The sequence below is a fragment of the Chiloscyllium punctatum genome, chromosome 19 (assembly GCF_047496795.1).
Source record: "Chiloscyllium punctatum isolate Juve2018m chromosome 19, sChiPun1.3, whole genome shotgun sequence".
Classification (NCBI taxonomy): Eukaryota; Metazoa; Chordata; class Chondrichthyes; order Orectolobiformes; family Hemiscylliidae; genus Chiloscyllium; species Chiloscyllium punctatum.
In genome coordinates, this window is record NC_092757.1 from 47486342 (window position 1) to 47499433 (window position 13092).

The following is a 13092-nucleotide window of genomic DNA, read 5'->3' on the forward strand; positions in this document are numbered from 1 at the left end:
CACAAAGGACCCATCTTTAACGGCTGAAGCAGAGATAGCTGTCTTTGTCCTAAGAACTTCACAGAATGGCTGCTATGTTTAACCATGTAACAAAAGTCACTGCAATATACCCCGTTGAGGTTCCATCTGACTGTCTTAATTCCCCTGTAATGGGCTAAGAAAGGCCAAACATTGAGTCACTCAGTGATGCTACCAACTCCATTTTGAAAGAGGCCTACATTAGGTGTCAAGCGCATCCCTCATTCAGATAACAGGCTCAGCTTTAGTTGGGAAATTGAGATCCTATGATACAAATTGGGGCTCCAGTTGCCACCTCAGTTCTGGATGGGTGACATCCTGGTCTGGATACATGAAAATAAAACACCGGTAACACTTGGAAATGAATGTACTGGTCAGACTGGGACCTCCAGTTTGAAGTACGTGTCATTGGTCAGTTGGACCGCACTTACCTTCTGTTACCTCAGCCACTTTGACAGGAAGTGAAACCAAAGCGTCAAATTATTTTGAGTGGACCATGCAGGATATTGAAGTGCACGAAATGGTGGGGCCTATTCACCTCTCGAAAGAGCAGCCCTCAGCCCACGTAACTCACCCTAAGCGCAGGGAGAAACACAAATCTTTTGCGCATTCTCTGCCTGTACATATTCAAGTGACTTTTCTTTTACTCCCCCTGCATCGATCTGTGAACGTTTGAACAAAACCACAAACTATTCCCAATCATTTTTCAACCAAACCACAAGAATGAGGAGGGAGGGATTGTTTCTGTTGGCAGTCTGGTGACAATTGCCTCAGCTTGAATTGGGTGAGCTAATTGCACAGGAAATGGGACGATCAAGTAGAACATGGGGAGTGGGTGTGGGGGGGGGGGTGGGGAGCGGGGGAGATGGAGGAGAGGAGGGGCTGAAGGATTAAGCTATCAGACTCAATATCAGAAAATCCCTGTCTCCCTTTTGATTTTCATGAAAGATATAGGGCGCAGCAGCCTGAACTTTGAAATTCTTTTCAGACATCAACAAGCTCTTCCTACATCAGAGGAATGTTGTGTTTGAATTGTGAAAAGGCAATGAATGATCAGCCCCACCCCTCACAATTAAGAGCCCACCCAAGACATCCCAATAGCAGAACAGTAGCTAATAACATCCCACTGCAGAGAAAGAGACACTCATTCTCTAAGGGAAGCAATGTTGAAGTCGGTCTCTGTTTCCATTTGATACATTCCACACATTTTCTGCTCTCTTTGAGGATTGAGAATGTTTTCAGTTCTAATTGGGAAACCTATGATTTAATTTATGTCTCAATCAAGTCATCTCTCAAACTTCTCTCTAACGAAAACAGCCTCCTCAAGTCCCTCAACCTTTTCTCATAAAGATCGCTTGGTCCAACTCGTCCATGCCGACCAGATATGCTAAACCAATCTAGTTCCATTTGCTAGCACTTGGCCCATATCCCTCTAATTTAGCCCCCATTCCAAATGAGGGCTTCACCTTTACTCCCTCGTGTGATGTGGGCATCGCCGGCAAGGATGGCATTTATTGCCCACTCCTAATTGCCCTTAAGTGACTCGTCTACTCGGGAGGGCGGTTAACACTCAATTGTACTGCTGTGGGTCTGGAGCCACATGTGGACCAGACCAGATAAGGACAATGAGACCCTAAAGAACATGAGTGAACCAGATGGGCCAACTTTAAATAATAATTGTTCCATGAAGAGAGATGGGGCAAACTGGGCCTGTATTCCCTAGAGTTTTGAAGACTGAGAGATCATTGACATTTAAAGAGAGAGTAGTTGTAGGAAGATGTTTCTCCTGATTGGGGAGTTTAAAACCAGGGCATCACAGTTAAAAAGCAAGAGGGATTCCAGTTAGGCCTGAGTCAGAGAGTCATAGAGACATTCGGCACAGAAACAGACATAGAACATAGAACATGGAACATTATAGTGCAGTACAGACCCTTCGGCCCTCGATGTTGTGGCGACCTGTGAAACCAATCTGAAGCCCAGCTTATCGACACTCTTCCATTCTCGCCCATATACCTATCCAGTGACCATTTAAATGCTTGTAAAGTTGGTGAGTCTACTACTTGTTGCAGGCAGGGCATTCCATGCCCCTACTACTCTCTGGGTAAAGAAACTACCTCTGACGTCTGTCCTATTTCTATCACCCTTCAATTTGAAGCTATGCCTCCTTGTGCTAGCCATCACCATCCTCAGAAAAAGGCTCTCACTGATCACCCGATCTAACCCTCTGATTATCTTATATGTCTCAATCGAGTCACCTCTCAACCATCTTCTCTCTAACGAAAACAGCCTCAAGTCCCTCAACCTTTCCTTGTAAAGACCGTTTGATCCAACTTGTCCATGCCAACGAAATATGCTAAACCAATCTAGTTGGCTTAGCATAACCCTCTCCCCCACCATCCCAGGGAAAAGGACCTTGCCTATTTACCCTATCCATGCCTCTCATGATCTTATAAACCTGTATAAGGTCACCCACCCCTCAGCCTCCGACACTCCAGGGAAAACAGCCCCAGCCTGCTCAGCCTCTCCCTATAGCTCAAACCCTCCAACCCTGGCATCATTCTTGTAAATCTTTTGTGAACCCTTTCACCTTTCACAGCATCCTTCCCATAGAAGGGGAGCTGAATTACACACAGTACTCCAAAAGTGGCCTAACCCAATGTGCTGTACAGCTGCAACATGACCTCCCAACTCCTATACTTGATGCCCTGACCAGTAAAGGAAAGCATGAGGAGAAATTATTTTACTCAGAAGGTTATAAATCTTTGGAATTCTTTGCCACAGAGGGTTGTGGAAGGTCAGTCTTAAGGTGGGGATTGATAGATTTCTGATTATGTGGGGCGCACAGGATTATGGGGATGGGGTAGGTAAAAGGCATTGATAAATTCTTAATCAGTCACATTCGTATTAAATAACAGGGCAGTCTCAATGGGCTGAATGACCCTCTCCTGTTCCTATGTCACATGAATGAGTCTAGCTTTTAAGTTCACATTTATTAGTTGAATTTAATTCCACGAGTTGCTGTTGTGGGATTTGAAACCTTGTTCCCACAGGATTAGCTTCATCACTGTGCCAACATCTCCCCGTGGAAACAGTCCTGTGCAATGGTCTCTCAGTTCTGGGTTTGAACAATGGGCCCTAATCCCCACCCACTCCTACCCTCACCATACCCAGCAGTAATCATGAGCTAGAGCTAAGAGTATCAGGAGGAATCCATAGCAGATAAATAGGGCTGATAAACTGAATAGCGGATTGAGAATAATGGAATATGTAGTGCATTTGTAACTCTGATCGAACACAGTTAAAAATCAAACAACACCAGGTTATAGTCCAACAGGTTTAATTGGAAGCACTACCTTTTGGAGCACCGCTCCTTCATCAGGTGGTTGTGCAGTACACAATTGTAAGCCGCAGAATTTATAGCAAAAGTTTACAGTGTGATGTAACTGAAATTATACATTGAAAAACTTGATTGTTTGTTGAGTCTCTCATCTGTTAGAATGACCATCGTCGAACACATTGCTAGAAGTTTCCACCCATTCCCTTCACTCCCACGTTCCATATGTTATCACCCAGTGGTTAGCTGATATGCCCAACATTGAAGTGTCCCTCTTCCTCATGTGAATAATCTCCATCTGGAGCTTGACTGTTAGTCAAACCGCATTTATTTTCCCTTCTTGGTATTTTTCTCACTGCCCCGACAATTTCTCCTCTGGTTCCACTCTCGGCAGAGCCTGAGAGATTCATCTTTATTTCCAGGAGACTCCATGACAAGCTGGGCAGGTAAAAACTATAATTAGGTGTAATTAGGTTTTGCCTTCAAGCTATAAAGAGATTAAATTGAATCCAACCTTATTCTGGATAACAACATTGTCAAGAAAGAATTGCGATTGTTTAGCGCCTCTTATCAGGTCCCAAAGCTTTTTACAGCCAATGACAAACTGTAGTTTTGAAATGCAGTCATGGTGATGTCAGAAACACTGTCGCCAAACTGTGCACAGAGAGATCCCACAGCCAGCAACGTGATAGCGGTCAGATGCTGGCTTCAGAGCTACTCTCACGCAGGAATCAAGATGTCGTGATGGGGTTTCTGGGATGTGAACATCAGATTCAGAGGCAGGCCTTAGCCTCCTCTGAAAAGAGAAAGCAAAGACACCCAACAAGATGCTCTTTTCCAACAATCAGAGCTGGGAATAGGCCACTCTGCCCCTCAAGCCTGCTCCACCATTTGATGAGAACTTCCTGGAAAATGGAGTCAACTTTCCTGCCTGCCCTTCCCATGACCTTGACTCCCCCATTGATCAGAAGTTGAGCTTAGCCTTGAGTGTACTCACGGATTCAGCCTCTGCTGCTCTCTGGGAAGATGATTAGCAGCACTCGCCCATGAGGTGCTCAGTTAGATGAGGCGACGCAGGAAGTTTAACCATCCTGGTTGTCTGTGATCACAGAGGCCCACAACTCAGGGGGCTGACTCACCAATGACCACACTCTCCAGAAGGTCAGTGCAGACTTGATAGGCCAAATAGCCTCTTTCCACATTGTAGGGATCCTGTTATTCTATTCTATAATACTCAAGTAGACTCGCTGACCATTACCATGATGGGACATTGAGTCGAGGTTTCTGTGGTTGGCAGCCTGCGATTTTTCCGATTGTTAAAGAAATGGAAGTCAGTCCGTAGACTGGTGAGCGATCAAGTGAAAAACCCTGACTCTGAGTCAGGGCAAGGGATTGGAGGGCAGCTGAGAACTTCAGGACAGAGCGAACATCGAGACTGAAAACATTACAGGACAAAGCAGAAACAAATTGTAATGTGTGCTGTTGACGTAGATCTTTCACAAGGTGAGGCAGGAAGTGCCCAGGAATTTTGGGATGGGTCATTGAAGACAGTGGATTTGGGATGTCCTGGTGTACAGGCATCACCGATCTGTAGGTGGCAGTGCAGAGAGAGTAATTAGATATTTTTTCTACACGCTACTCATCAAGAAATGGTTAAGGCAAAAAATGAGACCACTTGGCCCATCGTACCCATGCCAGCTCTCTGCAAGCCCCATTCCCAGCCCTTTTCCTTTGTTGCAAATCTTTTCTCTTCAGATAATCTTCCAAGAGCCACAGCTGCAATCTCTCAGGCAGTACATTTCATCAGTGTTCTCGATTGCGATAGAATCCCTACAGTGTGGAAAGCAGGCCATTCAACCCATCGAGTCTAGACTGACACGCCAAACAACAGCCCACCCACACCCACACCCCTACCCTGAATTCCTGCATTTCTCATGGCTAACCCACTGAGCCTGCACATCTTTGCATTGTGGGGAGCACCCGGAGGAAAACCACGCAGACGCAGGGAGAATGTGCAAACTGTTCCTCATCCCTCAAATTACCAACTGTGCATTTTAAATCCGTAAGGTAGTACAAGAATTATCTTCAGCCCGTGTGTCTGTGTTAATTATCTGGCGTATGCATTAAATGGTGAGTCCGGTCATAAATAAATCATGAACCCGTTCTTTCTTGGAAGACTGCCACGCTAACCTCAAATGCCCATTTTATTCCTCAAACCTTGCAATGGTATTTTGCCAGATTGTGTCTTCAGACGGAGCTCTGAGTCAGAGCTGAGCTGGATGTAGGCTTTTCTTTTGCTTTGTCTGAAATATCTTTTTTTTTTCAAATCACCCAACTGTCAAGGTGAGCTGCTGTAATGTTCTGGCTGTTGATTGTTCAACGTCAGTCTGGTCCATCGGTATTTAATGTGTGTGAACTGTTTGGTCCCTGAGGCAATTATTAAGTCATTCCCAATGTGCCTCAGCTCAACTCCTGTAATCCAGCGTCTGAGTCTTGGTATCTAATATTAGAAAACTGGGCCAAATGCATAGGGAAGGGTTCTGCTCCATGAACTTAATCCTTACAAGTGTTTGTACAGGTTAATGCAGCTGTTATACTTGCTGCATTGCGTTTTACATCTTGAAAATTGAATGATGTTGTTAATATTCACACCACGCTGATCTTCCTGTCTGCTAATGCTTAGCTTGTAACATTTGCTCTCTTTATCTGAAGCTCGCTATGACCTTGCCCCTCCTTATGTTGTGCCCTCCTCTAACCCTACTCCCTCTAAGATGTCCTAGTTCCAGTTTATTGGCTTTAATCTCTTCATCACCGCTACGGCACCTTCCAGTGCTGAGGTTCCAGGACTCTGGAATTCCTTCCTTACACCTCTCCACGTCTCTCCCGCTCTTCCGACCAGTTGGCGTCTGCTAAAATCCATTATTCCCTAACCTACCATTCCGGATCATCTTATCTTAACATCTATCTTAAAAATCACACAACACCAGGTCATAGTCCAACAGATTTAATTGGAAGCACACTAGCTTTCAGAGCAACGCTCCTTCATCAGATAATTGTTCACAACCACCTGATGAAGGAGTGTCGCTCCGAAAGCTAGTGCTTCCAATTAAACCTGTTGGACTATAACTTGGTGTTGTATGATTTTTAACTTTGTCCACCCCAGTCCAACACCAGCTTCTCCAAGTCATGATTAATATCTGTCATGTGACTTGGTGTCAAATTTTGTCTGATAATATATCTGTGGAGAACCTTGAAAGGTTTTACTCTGGTAAAAGTGCTACATGAATGTATGTTATAACATTCTTAATCAGAGACAGAAAGTGCTGGAGAACTCAGCAGTTCTGTGGAGTTTTAAACAAAGTTAATGCTTTGTTCAGAATGATTCTTCTTTGGAACTTTTAAGCCATTCAGTGGAAGAGTCATGTCAGACTCAACACTTAACTCTGTTTCTCTCTTCGCAGACATTGTCTGACCTGCTGAGGTTCTATTTTCCATTTCAGATTTCCAACATCTGTAGTATATTACTTTTATTTCTGCTCTTGTCAGAATGATCTACCTATTCTGGATAACTCCTTCATTGATTTGCAACTAATTCCCTCAGTCTTACCCTCCACGGAAGCAATCAGTAGGTGCTAGTTTGGCCCTCGATCAGCAGGCACTCAGGGTACAAGCACAATCAGAATTCCTGCCCACTAGGGCCTGGTCATCAATAAAATGTCCCCAGTGCATGCATTCATAAAAGGATAGAATTAATGGCATGAATGGTCTTTTCCTCATTCTTTAACTTAGAAGGTAGGATTAGGAGTAAGCCGTTCAACCCCTCAATACTGCTCTGCCATTCAAGCTCATTACCCTAATCCCACCCTCCCCCATTCCCTTTGATCCCTTCAGCTATATCTATCTCCTTCTTGAAAATACATAATGTTTTGGCCTCAACACTTCCTGTGGTACTGGATTAGTGGTGCTGGAAGAGCACAGCAGTTCAGGGAGCATCCAACAAGCAGCGAAATCGACGTTTCGGGCAAAAGCCCTTCACCTACTTCCTGTGGTAGTTAATTCCACAGGCCCACGACTCTCCAGAGGAACAAATTTCTCCACATCTATCTTACAAGGTTTACCCCTTATCCTTAAACTACAACCCACGGTTCTGCCTGCCTGCCTGCCTGCCTAACCTGCCTAGTCCTGTTTGCGGTTTATAGATTTCTATGAGATCCCCCTCAATCTTCTAAACACCAGAGAATATGATCCTAACCGACTCAATCTCTCCTCATATTGTCAATCTTGCTGTACCAGGAAACAATTTGGTAAACGTTAAGGGCAAGGAGCTCAAAGTCACAGGGCCACCATTTAGTCAGACCATGTACTGAATGAACTCGGACTGTGTGACAGTGGCTGTGCAGTCGAGTCGTGAAGAGTCCAACTTCCTTTTAGGACAAAGGAGATACTCAGCCCCAAATCCTGAGAGTCCAATACTTCATCTGATAAAATGGTTTGACAAATCTTTCACACTGTGTTGGAAAGTGGCGTTGAGGTAGAAGGTCAGCCGTGATTTTGTTGAATGGCTGTGTAGGCTTGAAGGGGCCGAATGGCCTATTGCTGCTGCTCCAGTTTCCTAAATTTCTATAAACTGCATAAAGCTACACAGGCGTGAACAGTGTCGTCAGTCACATCAGAAAATTGCACCAACGACATATTAGCAAATCCTAATGAGAAAAAGAACCTGCCACATCCTCTACAAATATCCTTTTGGAGGATTGTGAACTGTATTCTTAATCTGCAAGCTCCTCCTTTGCACAAAATTATATGAGCAGGAGTGTTCCTGACACATGCAGATCTAGGCAAATGAATCTAATTATAGTTTAACGTCATCTGTGGGGATTTTAACACACCAGAGAAAGAATCAGTACTGATGTAAGGATTAACTCCTTTGATTGATTTTTTACCGTAACTTTAATAAGGACTGAATCTCATAACCACTTTTAATTTCTTGGCTGCTTTCACAGAATCACTGAGCACTGACGGAGGCCGTTCAGCCCATCACGTCTGTACCAGTTCTATGCAGGAGCTGTCCAGTTAGTCCCTCTCCCCTGATAGTTCCTCTGCAGATCTTACCTTTTTGAGTGTACATCAATTTGCTATTTTTAGTTATCACCACACCGTCATCCCAGATCATTGTAATTTGTTTTTTTTTTGTCACCTGAGGAACTATTTGGGACAAAGTAGCCCTCTCAACTGACAGCCCATCCAGCATTCACTCCCTCCGTCATGGAACGACAGTGTCAGCAGTGTGTATCAGCAACAAGGTGAACCGCAGAGATTTAGCAAGACTCCTTAGACAGCACCTTCCAAACCCACGACCACATCCGTCTAGAAGGACATGATACATGGGAACACCACCCCCTGAGAGGAGCCATTCAACATCCTGACATGGAAATATTTTGCTGTTTCTTCACTGTCGCTGGGTCAAAATCCAAACAGCACTGTGGGTGTACCCATATCCTGTAGGTCACAAAAGGCAGCATACCACCATCTTCTACAGAGCAATTGGGATGGGCGATAAATGGTGGTCCAGCCCACAATACCCAAACCAACCATCTAACCAAAAAGCAATAAAAGTCACCGTGTTCTTATGCTAATTACTGCAAGTCTGTGTCCTTTCTACAGTCTCTTAGAAGTGTAGTGTCACACAGCATGGAAATAGACACCTAATCAGTCCATGACGAACATAATTCCAAACTAAACTAGTCCCGCCTGCCTGCTCCTGGCCCATAGCCCTCCAAACCTTTCCTATTCATGTACATCTTTTAGATGTTGCAGTTGTCCCCCATCCACCACTTCCTCAGGCAGTTTATCCCATAAGCGAACCAACCTCTGTGTAAACAATTTGCCCCTCATGCATTTTTTAAACCTCTCTCTCCTTTCACCTTACAAGCGTGCTCCCTAGTCTTGAAATCCTCCATCCGAGGGAAAATGCACCTACCACTAACTCTATCTTTGCCCCTTATTATTTTATAAACCTCTATAAGGTCAACCTCCTGCGCTCCACTGATAAAAGTTCCAGTTTAGCCAGCCTACCTTTATTACTCAAACCTTCCATACCTGGCAACATCCTGGTGAATCTCTTCTGAACCCTCTCTAGCTTAATAATATCCTTCCTGTAACTGTCTATCTAGTTAAGAGAACATCTAAATTCTTCAATAAAAGAAAAACACTGTGGGTGCTAGAAATCTGAAACAAACACAGAGAATGCTGGAGAAACGCAGCAGGTCTGGCAGCATCTGCAGAGAGTGAAACAGAGTTAACATTTAGAGTCCATTATGACACTTCTTCAGGTCTTATCTAAATTCTTAAACTCACTGAATGTCTTTTCTAGAAAAGCTTTCAAAATCTAGGTCTAAAATGCCAAGAATTTAAGATTTGGAACAAAATAAATGTTGTGCTGAAATTGGCAGAAAGGGGTGCAATTTGTGTAAAAGAACACAATTTCCCAAGTTGTGACTTTATCCAAATGCAGGCAGAATAGACAGTGTGGCCCGTTAATTATCATCTCTTTAAGGAGGTTCTGCCTAAGAGTCTTGGCTGAAACCCAGGGAGGACGACAGATGTTTCTAGAAGAGGAGGAGGCCATTGGGTCCCTCAAATATTCAATCATTCCAGGAGATGGTGTCTAATCTGATCTGCCAACAATCTAACAAAAATCTATCAACCTCAGTCTTAGGAATTTCAAGACTCCTTGTATTTTGGAGTTAGAAGTTGAGGGGCGGGAGTGAGAATTGGTTGGAGAAGGATGCTTACTAGATTTTAAGTGAAATATCACTTCCTGATTTCCTCCCGGACAGTCTATCCCCACTTTTAGATCTGTGTTCCTGTCTAGACAAAAATCAGAACAACCAGTTTCTCAGTATCAAGCACATTGAATGCTTTTTGATTATTATAAATGGTTTTGATTCAAGCAGTCTTCAATTCCCTCTGCTCCAGGAACATGCCTGATCAATACAATCTGCACTTATAATTTAATCTTTTTATCCCTGGTCTTGTTCTGATCAATGTGCACTGTATCTTCTCCAAGGTCAGTGTATCCTTCCTGAAGTGTAATTCTCAGCAATGAACACCGTACTCACTCCAGATTGACATTATACAACTGAGGCATTGCCTCTTCTCCATTGTATGTCAGCCTTACAACAACAACTTGCATTCGTCTAGCACTTTCATTTTAGCAAAAAGTCCAAAGGCACCACACAGGAGTGTCTTGAGGCATCTGTATCTACCAAAGGATATTAGCAGGGTGATCAGGTACTTGGTAGGTTTTAAGTGAGTGCAGGGAATCAGGGTGCACAGCGCGGATCTCCCTCAGGATAATGGCCTGTAACCATAGCAACCGCAGGGTAACGTGCTGGATCAGCTCTCGTCCCAAATGCAAATTGAGAGCACCTCCCAAGTGGAGATTTGAAGCTGTGGCGGCGTCTGAATCACCAGCGTTTCGAGATTGACCTTGAAACTTGTGAGTTACAAGGGGAGGCTGGATAGGCTGGAACTTCTTTCACTGGAGCGCAGGAGGTCAAAGGGTGGCCTGATATCGATTTATAAAATCATGAGGAGTACAGATAAGATGAGTGGCATGTGTCTTTTCCCTTGGGTGAGGGATTGCAAGACAAGGGGGCATACTTTTGAGGTGAAAGGGGAAAGATTCCAAAAAGACACGAGGAGCAATTTTTTTTAAATACAGGTGTGTGGTTTCAAGGATATTTAGGTAAGTACATGAATAAGAAATGTTTGGGGGACATAGGCCAAACGCAGGCAGGTGGGACTAGTTTGGGATTGTAGTTGGCATGGACTGGGTGGACCGAAGGGTATAAGACTCCATGCTGTAAGACTCTATGAATTGTCCATTGCAGTGATTATTGTCCATCCCTAATTGCCCTTGGGAACGTGGTGAGCTGCCACCTTGAACGGCTGCAGTCCTCGGGCAACTCCAGCAGAGGACGGGCCCCACTCTTTGTCTCATTTTTGTAGTTCCTCCACAATCAGACAGGCCTGAGCACTCCACACATTCTATCTGTCCCTCTGTTTGTCTCTCTCTCTCTCTCTCTCACTCTCTCTCAGTTTTAATCGAAGCCTTGGTAGAGTGAGCTCAATCTCTGTTTTCTTGCAGAGAAAGCAAACTGCAGTCATGAAGAAAGAGTGACAGGGCAGACAAGTGGTGCATATTCTTCAAGGCTGTGATATCAGTCAAATAACTTTCTCAAACAAATATGAAGCACACCACCGTTGGGTAGCAAATGCTATTTAATGATAACAACCTGCATTGTTACACTCTTATTGCCAGATGAAAAGACCTGGATTACTTCAGTGAATTATTAGGTTGTGCTGATCAATATTCCCATCTTTCCACAAGGAACTGAGCGAAGGCTTTAACCATTGGTAGCACCATAGAGCTGGAATGCCGGAGCTCTGTGTTTTGGCAAAGTCTGTTGTGAAAATCCCAGGAATAGGCGGAATGAGAATGGCATTGTTCAGTTTGAATAGGAGGAAATGTGCGCTCACTGCCTCACCTTTGTGTCAATGTGCTTACTCCTCAGAACTTCTGGCTCTTCCTCATCTCGAGAGGTCTGGTCGGGTTTGGTGAGGCCAGCTACTCCACAATTGCTCCCACCATTATCGCTGACATGTTTGCCAAAGACACCAGAACTTGTATGCTGTCCTTCTTCTACTTTGCTATTCCACTGGGAAGGTATGGCACTGGGGCTCTGCGCTTTCAAACTCAAGTTGTGACCGTTTATTATTTGTTCCCCAGTGTGTTTATTCCCTTCATGGGATGTGGGTGTCAGCTTCAAGGCCAGCATTTGTTACCCATCCCTAACTGCCCTTGAACTGATAAGCTTACTCAGCCATTTCAGGGGGCAGTTAGATGTCACTGGGTGTCTGGTGTCACATGTCGGTCAGACCAGGCCAAAGACTGCAGATTTCTTCCTCCAACGATATTAGAGTCTTGAAGATGTGCAGCATGGCAACACATCCTTCGGTTCAACTCTTCCTCGGTGACCAAATATCCTAAATTAATCTAGCCCCATTTGCCAGCACTTGGCCCACATCCCTCCAAACCCTTCCTATTCATAGACCCATCCAGATGCCTTTTAAATGCTGTAATTGTACCAGCCTCCACCACTTCTTCAGGCAGCTCATTCACGCACCACCCTCCGTGTGAAAAAATTGCCCCTTGGGTCCCTTTTAAATCTTTCCCCTCTCACCCTAAACCTATGCCCTCTAGTTTTGGACTCTCCCACCTGGCTATTTACCCTGTCCATGCCCCTCATGATTTTATAACCCTCTATAAGGTCACCCCTCAGCCTCCGACACTCCAGGGAAAACAGCTCCAGCCTATTCAGCCTCTCCCAAGAGCTCAAATCCTCCAATCCTGGCAACATCCTTGTAAATCTTTTCTGAACCCTTTCCAGTTTCACAACATCTTTCCTATATCAGGGAGACCAGAATAGAACACGAATATTCCAAAAGTGGCCAAACCAAGTGCGGTACAGCCGCAACATGACATTCCAAGTTCTATATTCAATACACTGACCAATAAAGGTGAGCATATAAAATGCCTTCTTCATTCTCCAGTCTACCTGCAACTCCACTTTCAAGTGTATTTATGAATAAGATGGGTTATCACAACAAGTGGTGATAGGTCACCATTGCTGAGACTAACTCTCAGTTTCAAATTTTATTCCATTTAAATCCCA

The 13092-nt window shown here is 44.3% G+C and overlaps 1 protein-coding gene across 1 annotated transcript in view; it reads left to right on the forward strand.

Moving 5' to 3' along the window:
• Positions 1-13092, forward strand: part of LOC140491320 (sphingosine-1-phosphate transporter SPNS2-like) — a 96143-nt gene that overhangs the window by 51827 nt on the left and 31224 nt on the right. The window contains exon 4 of the mRNA XM_072589332.1: positions 11932-12083. Coding sequence (XP_072445433.1) covers positions 11932-12083 — 152 coding nt within the window. The remainder of the gene's footprint in view (positions 1-11931; positions 12084-13092) is intronic.